General features: G+C 43.4%; 1 protein-coding gene across 18 annotated transcripts in view; it reads left to right on the top strand.

Moving 5' to 3' along the window:
• The first annotated feature begins 832 nt into the window (after positions 1-832).
• Positions 833-15,250, top strand: part of TRIL (TLR4 interactor with leucine rich repeats) — a 136,587-nt gene continuing 122,169 nt past the window's right edge. For all 18 annotated transcript variants that reach the window (XM_059933683.1, XM_059933690.1, XM_059933681.1 and 15 more), the window contains exon 1: positions 833-3,765. In XM_059933683.1, the coding sequence (XP_059789666.1) occupies positions 1,333-3,765 (2,433 nt within the window). In that variant the 5' untranslated portion in view covers positions 833-1,332. The remainder of the gene's footprint in view (positions 3,766-15,250) is intronic.

The following is a 15,250-nucleotide window of genomic DNA, read 5'->3' on the forward strand; positions in this document are numbered from 1 at the left end:
GTCTGTGAAGGTTATTTTATATATATATATATATATGCACACGTGCAGAGCCTGCCCCAAGGGCCCTAAGACTGGAGGAGGATTAATGGGACTAAATCACCTAAATCTGACACTTTCACGGTGACAGAACCAGTTCTGAGCTTCCTCCATGCTCTTGCCAACAGCAGGGCCAAGTAACTACTCAGTTTAGATCCCTAAGAAGGGGCGGTGCCTCTCCTCGGCTATTGGGCACCAGTACAACGATGTCAAAAACCCAAGCACGCAACAGCCAGAATGGCTTGACCTAGCCTCTTCTGACAGTAGCCCACCGACAGCTCTTGGCAGCCAGCCTTGTGCTGCCCGAAACTTCCCGTAGAACGCTGGCAGGTTCCGTGCTGCCCCAACTTCTTGCAGGGGGCCACCAGGAAGAGCAACAACTGTCTTAAAAACGAATAAAACGAGTCGCGCTCCCACTGCTTCGAAGCGACTGGTGTGCTCGTCTAAAATAAAAAGGTTTCTGTCTGCAAATCCCGTTTGCTCGCCCGGTAATCCACCCCCGCCCCCAGCCCGGCGTGTCCGACTCGTACAGCTGTTTTTAATCCCTACTTTTCTCACTTGGCGTCCCGGGCTCCGGTTGACCAGACGCGGAGCCACTTAGCGTTTCCTCCTCCCCCTACCGGGGTCTGTCCTCCCTACGCCATCTCCTTCCCCCCGCCCCCCCCGCCTGTATCCCCGGGGGGCAGAGTGTGGGAAGAACGAATTTCCGCCCGGTTTGCTCGCCACTCGCAGACTTGGGTCCCTTCCGGACGCAGCCTTGCACACCCCCGGCTCCTCCCGGGGCTGTTCCACCCAGGCCGCGCTACCGGTCCCGGACTGGGAGCGAGGAGGCGCGGGCTGCGGGGGCCGAGCCGCCCCGGCGCAGCAGCCAAGCCGCGCCCGGAGGAGCTCTTGGAAGGGCTCCCGCCTGCAGCTGGGGAATCCGCTGGCGGGGAGAATCCGTGCCAGGGAATCCAGCTCTCCGGACTCAAGCTGCAAACAAAAAGCTCAGGTCTTGCTCCCTCCCTCCACGCCCCCCCCGCCCCCGACGCGCACCCGGAGAAAGTTCTGCAAAAATGCAACAAGTAGCACCCGGAGCTCGCGGAGCGCCCTGCGCCTCCTGACTTGGCCAGGCAAAGCCCGCCTGCAGAGACCCGGGCCAGCCACCGGACAAAGGGCGGAGGAGGGGCTGGACGGCGCTGCGAAGTCCGAAAGAGGCCATTTAGCGACTCTGGCCAGGCCAAGGGGAATGCAGAGGAGACACAGAGCCGGCGGGCCAAGAGGACGATCCGGCCGCAGAACGCAGGGCGGGCGGCGATGGAGGCTGCCCGCGCCTTGCGCTTCCTGCTCGTGGTGTGCGGCTGCCTTGCGCTCCCGCCGCGGGCCCAGCCGGTGTGTCCGGAGCGCTGCGACTGCCAGCACCCCCAGCACCTCCTGTGCACCAACAGGGGGCTCCGCGCCGTGCCCAAGACCAGCTCGCTGCCGAGCCCGCAGGACGTGGTCACCTACAGCCTCGGCGGCAACTTCATAACCAACATCACGGCCTTCGACTTCCACCGCCTGGGGCAGCTCAGACGGCTGGACCTGCAGTACAACCAGATCCGTTCTCTGCACCCCAAGACCTTCGAGAAGCTCTCGCGGCTGGAGGAGCTCTACCTGGGCAACAACCTCCTGCAGGCGCTCGCCCCGGGCACGCTGGCGCCGCTGCGCAAGCTGCGCATCCTCTACGCCAACGGGAACGAGATCAGCCGCCTCAGCCGCGGCTCCTTCGAAGGACTGGAGAGTCTGGTCAAGCTGCGGCTGGACGGGAACGCCCTGGGGGTGCTGCCGGACGCCGTCTTTGCCCCCTTGGGTAACTTGCTCTACCTACATCTGGAGTCCAACCGGATCCGTTTTCTGGGCAAGAACGCCTTCGCCCATCTGGGGAAGCTGCGCTTCCTCAACCTCTCTGCCAACGAGCTGCAGCCCTCCCTACGCCACGCGGCCACCTTCGCACCGCTGCGCTCCCTCTCCACCCTCATCCTCTCGGCCAACAGTCTGCAGCACCTCGGGCCGCGCGTCTTCCAGCACCTGCCGCGCCTTGGCCTACTCTCGCTCAGGGGCAACCAGCTCACGCACCTCGCGCCCGAGGCTTTTTGGGGGTTGGAGGCCTTGCGCGAGCTGCGCCTGGAGGGCAATCGGCTGAGCCAGCTGCCCGTGGCGCTGCTGGAGCCTCTGCACAGCCTGGAGGCGCTGGACCTGAGCGGCAATGAGCTGTCCGCTCTGCACCCCACTATCTTTGGCCACCTGGGCCGGCTGCGCGAGCTCAGCTTGCGCGACAATGCGCTCAGTGCCCTCTCCGGGGACATCTTCGCCTCCAGCCCAGCCCTCTATCGGTTGGATCTAGACGGCAACGGCTGGACCTGCGACTGCCGGCTGAGGGACCTAAAGCGCTGGATGGGTGACTGGCACTCGCAGGGCCGGCTCCTCACCGTCTTCGTGCAGTGTCGCCACCCTCCGGCCCTGCGGGGCAAGTACCTGGATTACCTGGATGACCAGCAACTGCAGAACGGGTCTTGCACAGATCCCTTACCCTCGGTTTCCCCGACTGCCGAGAGTAAGCGGCATGCCCTACCCACAGCCCCGGGGAAGGAGGTGGCGCCCCCTGCAGGTGCCCTCGCGGAGGAGCCGCCACCGCAGCCACAGCCACAGCAACGGGGTCGATTTCTGCCAGGGGTGGCCTGGGATGGGGCCGCCAGGGAGCTTTTGAGTAACCGCAGCGCCCTAAGGCTGAGCCGGCGGGGCCCGGGCCTCCAGCAGCCGAGCTCCAACGCCGCTGCTGCCGCGGGCCCGGCGCCACACCCCCTGGACCTCCTCGAGAAGCCTGAGCGGGGACGTCCGACTCCGTCGGATCCTACCCACACGGAGCCCACCCCGACGGCCACGCTGGGCTCTGCGCCAGCCGGCGACCCCTGGCAGCGCGCGGCGAAGCAGCACCTGGCTGCGCAGCAGCAGGAGAGCACCGCCCAGTCCGACGGCGGGGTCGGCCTGCCGCCGCTGGTATCCGACCCGTGTGACTTCAACAAGTTCATCCTGTGCAACCTGACCGTGGAAGCAGTGGGCGCCAACAGCGCCGCGGTGCGCTGGGCGGTGCGCGAGCACCGCAGTCCCCGGCCGCTGGGCGGCGCGCGCTTCCGCCTACTCTTCGACCGCTTTGGCCAGCAGCCTAAATTCCACCGCTTCGTCTACCTGCCTGAGCGCAGCGACTCGGCCACGCTTCGCGAGCTGCGGGGAGACACCCCCTACCTGGTGTGCGTGGAGGGCGTGCTAGGCGGCCGGGTCTGCCCGGTGGCTCCCCGGGACCACTGCGCGGGGCTGGTCACCCTGCCGGAGCCTGGGAGCCGGAGCAGCGTCGACTACCAACTGCTGACCTTGGCCCTGCTGGCCGTCAACGCACTGCTGGTACTCCTGGCCTTGGCGGCCTGGGCGTCACGCTGGCTGCGTAGGAAGCTGCGTGCCAGGCGGAAGGGCGGGGCCCCCGTGCACGTTCGCCACATGTACTCTACCCGACGGCCCCTGCGCTCCATGGGCACCGGCGTGTCCGCCGACTTCTCTGGCTTCCAGTCGCACCGGCCGCGCACCACGGTGTGCGCGCTCAGCGAGGCTGACCTCATCGAGTTCCCGTGCGACCGCTTCATGGACAGCGGGGGCGGCGGCGCGGGCGGCAGCCTGAGGCGGGAAGACCATCTCCTGCAGCGATTTGCCGACTAGGTAGATCCGGGCCTCCAGGGGTGTGGAGACCATCTCACTGGCCTTGAGGAGCCACCTCTCCGCGGGCTCCCGCAGCCCACCTCAGGGGAAGATCTCATTTTATCCGACCTTCTCTTTTCCCCCTTTTGTGCGCTTGCCAGAGAGGCCAAAGGGGACAGATGGCTAATTCTGCACCACCTCCCAATCCCAGTGCTCACTCGTGAAGTAAATGGATGGTATTGGTGGTCAAGACCAAGAGTAGGGGACAAATGGATGGTGGGGTCCAGAGGTGGGAGGCCTTCTTAACGTGCAGACATTGGTGCAGCTATGAGAATGGATTTTTTTTTTTTTTTTTTTTTTTTAGCATTGTAATGCAGTAGGCTGGTCCCCTTTGGGATAGAAAGGGGTGCACCTTGCTCCCTACGTCACCAGAAAGAGATTTGGATGCATGCTTTTTTTGTTTGTTCAGTGTCAAACTGAGGAGTTTTGTTTCTATTTAAGGAAAAAAGAACTTATTACCATTACAAAGGAGGCTTGGCAACTGACTCCACTGGCCTGGTGGTCTCTGCCAAGAAGGGTGATGTTGTAAACAGGTGGTAAAGTTTAACACACTCGCGGAGGAACTCTTTGTTGGTTGATAGAACATTCAGGAAAACTTAATGTTTAAATAATTAGAGACGCTATTTTTTTTTTTCAACAATGTGAAGAGCTCTAACATTTAACAAACTGACCAATAAACTCAAGGACTATTTTAGTTGAGCCGGGCAGTTCAACTATTTTCCTTTTAACATTAACACCACAAAAACTTTTGCTGACCTTGGGGTTAACTAAGATTACATAGTTTCTCAGGAGAAGGCTGCATGCAAGACTTCTCTGTCAGGGTTGCTCCTGTGGCTTTTTAATTTTATTGTTTTAAACCTATATGTGGAAAAGGAAATGTCAATGCCAGGCTCTATAGAAGAATGTAACGTGTACATAACCGATGACCCCATAGGGAATGCCGGTGTTCTAGTTCACTTACCACATCTCTGACAACCTGTCCAGATTGGAATAAATGTGATGTGGTACTTCTCACGTTTTTATCAGTGACATGCAGTCGACTGTGCCCTACTTCTCTTGAGCTGCACAGTTAAGTGATCAAGGTAATTTCCTAATAGGAAGTGAGCAAAAGGTGACTTGCAATTGATAGTATAATGTTTGATCATGTTATTGTCTTTATATGAAAGAGTAGAGGGGGAAAATGTGAAAAAATGTACATCGGTGGTTGTGTGTTTCTACTAAAACCAGAAGATTATGAGTACTTAAACCTCACTGTGAAATAATTATATATTTTGCAAATGAATCCCTCCATTACCCAGTGTTTTTTTCCATGTTATTAAATCTTACCTTTTAGTTAATAATTGCAGTATTTCTTTTAAAGGTTTTTGTTTTAAACTTAGGGTTAGGCTCCTTTATTTGTTCAGTTGTTTTCAGCTATTTGGGATACTTTCATTCCCTGATATTTATGAAGTAGATGTTTATCACTAAATGAAGGGCTTTGGTTTACATTAATAATTTTGTGTGTGGTCTAAAAACGCAGTCACTTGGAAGATGTACAGGATGGTTGTATTCACCGTGGTTATAGATTCATTGGCAGTGGGGTGCCGGGGAGGCCGCTGCAAAGGTGCTAAGGCTAACAGTGAATCTTCTGTTTAGGGCCTTAAGCCCCCGAGGGTCCTGAAGACTCAGGGAATCTATCATAGTCCAGGGATCCTTCAACCCCATTCCACTCCTTTTATGTTTGGCCTCCATTGAGCCAGGCCTGCCGTTGTCCCAACAGCTCAGTAGGGACACAGGGATTTAAATGAGCTGATCTTTGTTTATGTTCAGATGAGTAAATGTCCAGACCACTTAAAGTACAGCTGTTTTTCTGGCAGTCTTATCCGTGGGGTCCAAACTTAATAAACCACAGGAAATAGACTGTTATTCTTAGTTTGCTGCCAGGGCTTGCTTCAGATTCCAAGCGTATTGGTACTTGGGAGAAGTGTAGTTGTTTGCTCTTATTTGCAACCTTTTGGTTATCTTGCACCTTTTGTGCTCCTAGCTTTTTCATTCAGAGAGCAATTGCGTTTCTTAGCTCTCGCTTTTACACAGTAGTGTAATAAAGTGAGTCCCATTGAAAGTCTGAAAAAGACCTCTGGTTCTTCCCACCACCTACCCTTTCAACTGCAAAAATCACTGAAAATGCTTAATGCCTAAATCCATGTAAAAACACTTTCACTGGAAAGTCTTTCAGTGGGAAATGAATAAATGTTATACATTGTTCTGTTCAGTTATGTCAATAAACCCACTTACTAACGGAGATGTTTTCTTGTTGGAGTTTCCAAATATTTTATACCCTTTCGTAATGGTACACTGCATTTTTCTACAGCAGTTTTCATCAATGGAAATGAAACATAAGCTGGGAGTCTTTCCTCTTTCATTGTCTTTTAATTTCCATTTCCACAGTAGAGTGTGGACTTAATTTTTAAGAAATGCTGTGTGACTTTCTAGCCAGAGAAACAATGAGATGACTCTAAAAGCAGGTGGTCAGCTGTGGTGTGAAAATGCTGTTAAAACACCAGTGACAGCAAAATGATGGGTCTCAGCAGGATTCAGCTGTTTAAAGGACACTGAATTAGAAGTCAAGCCCTTTGACTCTCATGGTCAATGAGAAGGAATTACCTTGAACTGGAGGCCATCTTTGCCATTACGAAGTACATGAAAAATAAAATTCCTAAAGAAAAAAAGAATAAACTTTGTAAGAGGTAGGAGTGTTCAATTAAAGAGCCATTGACACAGTCTGGAATGTGTTGGGGTCCTCGGCTCAGCCAGTAAGATGATTGCTTTCATGAGGGCAGATCATTTTGTGATGCTGCCAGGTAATAATTAGCATGTGATCAGACCACCTTCACTGATTTGCCAAACACCTGGTTTTCACCAGAAGTACAGTAACAGGGGCAGCTACTGTATATTAAGAAACTATTACAATAGACACTGGATTACCTGGTATTTGTACTTAAGCACTCCCCCCTTTGCCTCTGAGAGTTGGGGATAAGTGATAATGAAGCATTCTCATGCCAGAAATGTATTCAAAATTCCAGACCATGACCCGGGATGAAGACAGATTCCTACCCAGCTTCATATCTTCATCATCTCAGAGAATTATAACATCGCTAAAGTTCGGAATGATTTTAAAGAAGTGGTGAAAGAATTTTAAGTCGTCTGAGATTGCATTCTTTCCATTTACTTAATCTCTTTGTGCCTTAGCTTCTGCAGCAGTTAAAATGGGAATCCTGGGTCCTGACTCCATAGTGCAATTTTAAGGAATAAATGGGTAAAAAGCATTAGCACCGGTTACAGGGCAAGTGTTCAATAAATATTAGATGTATTATTGGTAGCAGTATTCTGTGTGCAGGATGACAGTTGTATGATACATTTTAGAAGTTTCACGGACAAGGCATTCTACCCTAACCAATTAGAAGATTCATATAATAAGATTACAGTGACTCTCCCTTCCCCTTGTTTTGTTTAATTGAGACTCTTCTATAATTTAGTGTGGAAGGATAGCTCTTGAAATACTTTCTCATTACTTAAAAAAAAGAAGTGAATATGCTAGTACTTGAGCAAACTTTCCTTTGTTTAGTAAACTGTTGGCGTAAGTTAATTCATCCTTTAGATCGGAACTAAGGCTGCGTAAATGGTCTTGCTTACATAGGGCCCCTCTTCCCGTTAATTTAGTGATAGCATTTCCAAGTGTCCTTTTACTCTTAGTTTACTCAGAAGGATACTTTGCACACACAAGTGCTTTTTTCCTAGGGATTTCAGGTCACTTCATCCTTCTCAATCATGTGGCAAATAGTGTTCTTTTCATTTTGCACGGGAGACTGAAGTTTTTGGAGATTATACTTACTTTTATTGACTACTGAAATAATTAGGAAAAAATGTAGCTTCCTGAAACCTGGTTGCTTTATCTTGAGGCAGACAACCAAAATATCCCATTACATATGTTTGAGAGATTTTTAAGCTCCAGGCAATGTGATTCCGTAGGGACACAGAAACGTGGCTTTGTAATTTGGCTGTGAACTGGCATCGGACACTAGACAAATAAATTGTCATGTGCCAACATTGCAAGCAACAGCAGCTCCTGGCTGTGGAACTTCATAACATGTCTTTCAAACTCACCGAAGTTTTATAAATGCCAGCGCTGTGCCATAGTTAATGCTGAGACAGGTAGCACTGTTGTATGTTAAGACCAGCTGTAGCCAAGTAGCAATTATTCACCTTTCCAAGTTACAGTTTTTGATGAAGTAATGCTTACCCTGCAGCTGACTGTATACTTAACTCTTAGTATATGTTCACTGTAGCATGTGCAGACATACTTTTAATGGTGACCACCCTCTTATTCCTTTCTTTCTCAATTGTGGTGTCTTTCTAAGGATTTTTATTTTAGGAAATTAAACTGAGTGCAAATAATAACAAACACCCATATTAGCACCATTCAATGACAGTTAACATTTTGCAATGTTTTTTTTTCAGCCTTAATAAATGTCTTTATTGACAAAACCCCTGATTTCCTTCCCCACACTCTGTCTTCTAAAGTAACTACCACTGTGAGTTGGATATGTGTCCTTCTAACAGTCAGTTCTCCTTATTCACAGAAGTTATGTTGTATAAGGTCACAGCAAACATTGAATTAGCAAATACTGAACCATTGCTCCCAGGAGAAATTCAGGATTAGGTTCCTATGAGCCTCTGGTCACAACATTTTCATCAACCTATCAATATATACCCTTATTTTATGTGTGTTTCTGTTTAAAGACACCTTATTTAATATATATCATTAATTTATTAACATTGAACTCATGCCCAACAGCACCATAACTCGTGCCTGAAGGAAGTGTATCTAACTTGTGTGTTTTCCCCCAAGACACGTCACAGCCTTTCTGCACTTAGGGACACTAGCCAGCACTTTTGCACTGTGCTTGGGAGCCCTTTTGAACAGCAAAATCTCCAACAAAAAGCAGGAAAATGCAAAAAATGTGGCACTAAGAAGATTCCCTTCTTTTTATGGCTAAGTAATATTCCATTGTGTGTGTATATATATATATATATATATATATATATATATACACACACACACACACACACACACACACATACATACCACATCTTCTTTATCCATTAATCTGTCGATGGAGACTTAGGTTGTTTCCATATCTTGGCTACTGTAAATAATGCTGCCATGAATATTGGGGGTGCAGTTATCTTTTCAAGTTAGTGTTTTTGTTTTCTTTGAATAAAAACCCAGAAGTGGGTAGCTGGATCATATAGTAGTTTTATTTTTAGCAATCTTTTGTCTTTTAAATGGTAACCACATCATGTGGTTGTATTGTTGATGATGGTGGCTTTGGTTGTGTGTGTTGAGGCTGGAAGTGGGAAGGGTTTCTTTTAAAACAATTTTAGTTTGATATTTTCTAGTTATTCTCTCTGAAGTGTTTTGCTCCCTTGCTCTATGTGCAGAATCTCTATATTTCTTCTTTGGGACTGCTTATCATACATTTAAACTGTACCTACTTGTGTGTCTTTTCTTACCTTTGCACACTTACTACTTCCCCAATTCTCAGGAAGGGCTCCACAAAGAAAAAAGGACTAAGTACATCCCTGGGCTAAGTATATCCCTGACCCCACCCGCTCTGGAACCACTTTTCAGAAGGTGTTGACCTCTGCTTCCCATCTCTTTTGAAAGACTTTCTGACACTCTTTGTGTCAAGGAAAAGGGTGACTCGCTCTGAGAAGAATATAGTTTGCTTCTTGGAAGATCTCATTTATGTGCTCTTAGTGCCTTCACACACCTTGTTTGGTTGTATGCTTTTTCTATTTCTATTGTGATTGCTGGACACACACACACACACACACACACACACCAATTTCTGTTTGTTTTTGCCTTGTGCTTAATTCTGCTTAGGCTGTTATTTCTTATACCTTGTTGGTGTCACTCATTATAACCATAGTACAATTATCAAGATCAGAAAATTTAACGCTAATAAAATGCTATTGTCAAATCTACATTCCATATTCAGAATTTGTCAGTTGTCATAATAATGCCCTTAGCTATTATCCCCTTGGATCAATGTAGAATCATGCATTGCATTTAGTTGTCATGTTATTCTCTCTTTTTTTCTTTCTTTCCCTCTCCATTTTTCAATTTTGTTTTCTTTTTTTTAAAGTAAGGTTTATTGAGGTATAATTTACATAGAGTTCAATTTACCCTTTTTGAGTGTACAGTTCCATTAGTTTTCACAAATGCGTACAGTCATGTAGCTACCACCCCAATCAAGATATAAAGCATTTCCATCACCACATTAAGTTCCTTTGTAGTCAATCCCCTTCCCCCTGACTCCAGCCATGGGCAGTTACAGATTTGATTTCTGTCCCTATAGTTTTGCCTGTTCTAGAATTGCATATATATGCAATCATACAGTATGTTGCATTTTGTGTCTGCCTTTTCCCCTCATCAAAATGCTTTAAGATTCATCCATTTTATTGTGTGAATCAGAAGTTCATTCCTTTCCGCTGCTGAGTAGTATTCCATTGTGTGGATGTACAACACTTTGTTTATCTATTCGCCAGTTAATGGATATTTGAGTTGTTTTCATTTGGTGCTGTTATGAACAAAGCAGCTAAAACGTTTGCCTACAAGTCTTTGTATGGAAATGTGTTTCATTTCTCTTTAGTAGATTCCTAGGAGTGGGATTGTTAGGATGTTTGGTAAGTGTGTCTTTAACTTTATAAGAAACTGCCAAACTGTTTTCCAAAGTTGCCCTACCATTTTGCATTCCCACCAGCAATATATGAAATTTCACATTGTTTTACACACTTGCCAGCACTTGGTTTTTCCCTGTTTCAATAAAGACATTCTATTAGGTGTGTAGTATTATTTTATTTGGTTTAATTTGTATTTCCCTAATGACTGATGATATTGAGAATCTTTTCATGTAAGTATTTGCCACTTGTGTATCTTTGGTGAAGTGTTTGTTCAAATCTTTTGGTTTTTATTGGGTTCTTTGTATTCTTATGAGGTTATAAGAATATTTTATGTGTTTTGGATACAAGTCCCTTGTCAAATATATGTTATGCAAATATTTTCTCCCAGTCTGTGGTTTACCTTTTCATTTTCCTAGCGGTATTTTTCTTTACATTTAGGACTATAATCCATTTCAAATTGATTTTTTATATGGTGTGAGGTATGAATCCAGCAAAGTTAACTTTTTTTTTTTGCATAGGTATATCTACTGGTCCAGCAACTTTTGTTGAAGAAACAATACTTTCTCCATTGAAAAATCTCTGCAACTTTGTTGAAAACAATCTATTGACCCTATGTGTGGGTCTGTTTCTTGAAACTCTATTCTGATCCATTGATCTATATGTCTGTCTTTGTGCCAATACCAAATTTTCTCGAAATCAAGTTGTGTGAATCATCCAAATTTTCTCCTTTATCAAAGTTGATTTTGGCTGTTTAGCCTTTTTAATTTTCCATAAAAATTTTAGAATCAGCTTGTTATTGCAACCAAAAAAAGTTAAAAAGCCTGGTGGGATTTTGATTTGGATTGCCTTAAATTTATAGATCAGCTGGTGATAATTGACATCTTAATACTGACTCTTGGTCTGTGAATACAGTATATCTCTCAATTCATTTAGTTCTTTTAAATTTCTCTAACAAATGTTTTATAATTTCAGCCTGCAAACCTTGCACCTATATTGTCAGCTCTATCTCTAAGTATTTCACATTTTTGATACTTTTGTAAATGGTACTTTTTAAAAACTTCAATTCCCAGGTGTCCATTTCTAGCATATAGAAATAAAATTGGTTTTTAAACATTGACCATGTGTCTTGTGAACTTGCTAAACTTACTTAGTTCTAATAGCTTTTTAGTAGGTTCTTTTGGATATTTTATGTATGTCGTCATATTATCTGTGATAAAGGATAGTTTTACTTTTGCCTTTTATAACTTTCTCTTGCCTTATTGTGCTGGTTAGGAACAGCAACCCAATGTTGAATAGAGGTGGTGAGATAAGGCTTTCTTGACTCATTGCTAATCCTAGGGAGAAAACAGTCAATCATTGACATTAAGTATGATGTCAGCTCAAGATTTTGTATATTAACAGATTTCCTTTATCAGAATGAGTAAGTTAGTTTGCTGAGAGTTTTTATCATGAAAGTCTGTTGAGTTTTGTCAGTTGCTTTTTCTCCATTATTGAAACGATCATGTTATTTTCCTTTTTAGTTTGTGGATATGGTGAATTAACATTGATTGATATTTTGAGTGTTGAACCAATCACAAATTTCTAGGATGAATCCCACTTAGTCATGATATGTTATCATTTTTATGTATTGATAGTTTCAACTTCTCCATATTTTGTGAAGAAGAATTTTTTCATTTATGTTCATAATGAATATTTGTCTCTAGTTTTCTTTTCTTGTAATGTCTATGTCTGGTTTTGGTGCCAGAGCAATGCTAGCTCCATAAAGTGAGCACTGTTTCTTCCATTTCTATTTTCTGGAAGAGCTTGTATAGAATATGCATTATTTCTTCCTTAAATGTTGGTGGTTCACTTCTTTGCCTGAAGTTTTCTTTGTGGGAGGGTTTTTAACTATGAATTAAATTTCTTAAATAGATATAGGACTCTTCTTCAGATTATGTAATATTATTGAATAAGCTTTGGTAATTTATGTCTTTCAAGGAATTTGCCCATCTCATCAAAATTATCAAATTTATTGGCTGTTTAGACTATTCTCTTATTATTCATTTAATATCAGTAGAATCTATAGTGATGTCCCCTATTTCATTTTGGATATTGGAAATTTGTGTCTTCTCTCTTCTTTTCGGTTTGGCTAAAGGTTTGTCAATTTTATTGATCTTTACAAGAGTCAGCTTTTGATGTCATTGACTTTATTGATGTCATTGACTATTGTTTTTCAATTGTATTGATTTATGCTCTTATCTTCATCATCATTCTCAACTTTCTCCTTGCTTTGGATCTCTTCTTTTTCTAGTTTCTTAATGTAAAAACTTTAGATCATTGTGACCTTTTTTTTCTACTAATACATTTAGTACTATAAAGGCTCTCAATTTCCCCACAAATTTTGTTATGTTGTATTTCAATTTTGATTCAACTGAAAATATTTTCTGATTTTCATTATGGTTTCTCCTGAGAAGTGTGTTGTTTAATTTCCAAATATTTGGAGCTTTTCCAGATATCATTCTGTTGTTGATTTCTAGTTTGATTCCTTTGTGGTCAGAGATTTCAATTCTTTTACACTTGTCGAAATTTGTTTTATGGCCCAGAATATTTTCTATATTGATAAACGTTCCATGTGCACATGAAAAGAATATATATTCTGCTATTTTATGTAAAGTGTCTAATAAATGTAAATATGGCTGGTTGATAGTATTGTTCAGCTCTTCTATTTTGTTGCTGATTCTTTTGTCTATCTGCTCTATTACTGAGAAAGAAATTTTGAAGTCTCCAATATAATGTGGGTTTGTCTGTTTCTCCTTTCAGTTATCTCAATTGTTTTTGTGTATTTTGAAGCTCTATTTTGGCTTGTTTTATCTTATTATCTCACAAACCCTTTGCATTATGTAATGTTTCTCTTTATCCTTGCTAAAAATATAGCCAGTTCAGTTTTCTTTGGGGGAAATTATATATATGTTTATATAAAATAATATATGTACTTATATATAACATTATATATGTTATAATACATACTTATATTCTCATTTAAAAAAATCATTTCTGGTGCTCTATAATTATGAGAGTAAGTCCCAGTTTCCTTCTGCCTGAGGAACTTCCTTTAACATTTCTTGTAGTTCTGTTGGCAGTGAATTATCTTGTCTTTTGTTTTCAGAAAATGTCTTTATTTTCTGAGATATTTCTTTGAGGGTGTAGAGATTTCTTCATTGACTTTTTTTCTTTCAGTACTTTAGAAATGTTTCTCTATTGTCTTCTAGCTTGCTTAGCTTTTGGCAAGGGGTCTGCTCTAATTACATTGGTTTCTCTATATAATGTCTGTCTTTGTTCTAGCTGCATTCAAGATTTTTCTCTTTAAGTTGTCTTTCAGCAGTTTGCTTGTGGTGTGTCCATGTGTTTTAAACATTGTTCAAACTGCTTAGGTCTCTTTGAGCTTCTTGCATCTGTGGTTGTCTTTCAGTAGTTTTAGGAAATTCTTAGCCATTTGAAACAGTTTTTCAAATATTTCTTCTGCTCTGGTTTCCTTCTCTCTTTTACCTGGAAATCTAATTACGTGTATGTTAGACCACTTGTTATTTTCCTATGTACCTCTTGGATATTCTGTACTCCTTTTTCTTTTACACGTTTAAAATCTTTGTAATTCAGTTTAGATAATCTCTATTGGCCTATCCTTAAGTTTACTAATCTTTTTCCAACTCTTCTAGTCTGCTAATTAGCCCTTCAAGGAATTACTCATCCCTGATACCTTTTTATTTTCCTAGCTTTTTTTTTGGTTTCTTTTTTTTTTTTTAATAAATGCTTTTTAAAATTAATTAATTAATGTATGTATGTATATATGTATTTTTGTCTGCACTGGGTCTTCATTGCTGCACACGGGCTTTCTCTAGTTGTGGCGAGCGGGGCTACTCTTCATTGTGGTGTGCAGGCTTCTCATTGAGGTGGCTTCTCTTGTTGCAGGGCACGGGCTCTAGGGCGTGCGGGCTTCAGTAGTTGTGGCACATGGGCTTAGTTGCTCCATGGCACATGGGATCTTCCCGGACCAGGGCTCGAACCCGTCTCTCCTGCATTCTTAACCACTGCGCCACCAGGGAAGCCCTGGTTTCTTTTTAAAAATGTTCCTCTCTGTTGAAATTCCATATCTGTTCATGCATGTTGTGTAACTTTCCACTAGATCTTTTAATATGTTAATTCTTAGTTGTAGTAAAGTCTCTGTCTAATAGTTTCAACATCTAGGCATCTGAGTCTAGTTTTATTGATTCCTTTATATTTAAACAATAGGCTGTTTTATCATGCTTTTTTCTTCTGAGCTTTATAAGTCTTATAAATGAATGCTAGACATCATGTCAGAAGAATATGCAAGACCGAGACAAATAATATTTATGCCCAGAAGTGGATACAACTCTTCTTCTGTTAGGCTATACCAGTGAGGAACTGAATCAACTAAGTCAGTACTTGAGCTGAGTTTGGATTTTCTTGTTGCTATTAGTGTACCACAGACTTCGAATTTATTCAGTCATATGCAGATTTATTTGTCAAACAGCATGTTTAACCTTGATTTTTTTAAAGTGTTTATTTTCAGAAGCATTTATTATGTGTAGTAAATAAGAAATTTCCTTGATTTGACAGACTGTGTTTTTGGAGATTTTATACACCTGGATGTTCTTAAGTTTGTGTAATAATTTATGTTAATATAATGCAAGTTAGCACCCAGGAATATGTTTTATTTTTACTT

The sequence above is a fragment of the Balaenoptera ricei genome, chromosome 9, assembly GCF_028023285.1.
Source record: "Balaenoptera ricei isolate mBalRic1 chromosome 9, mBalRic1.hap2, whole genome shotgun sequence".
NCBI lineage: Eukaryota > Metazoa > Chordata > Mammalia > Artiodactyla > Balaenopteridae > Balaenoptera > Balaenoptera ricei.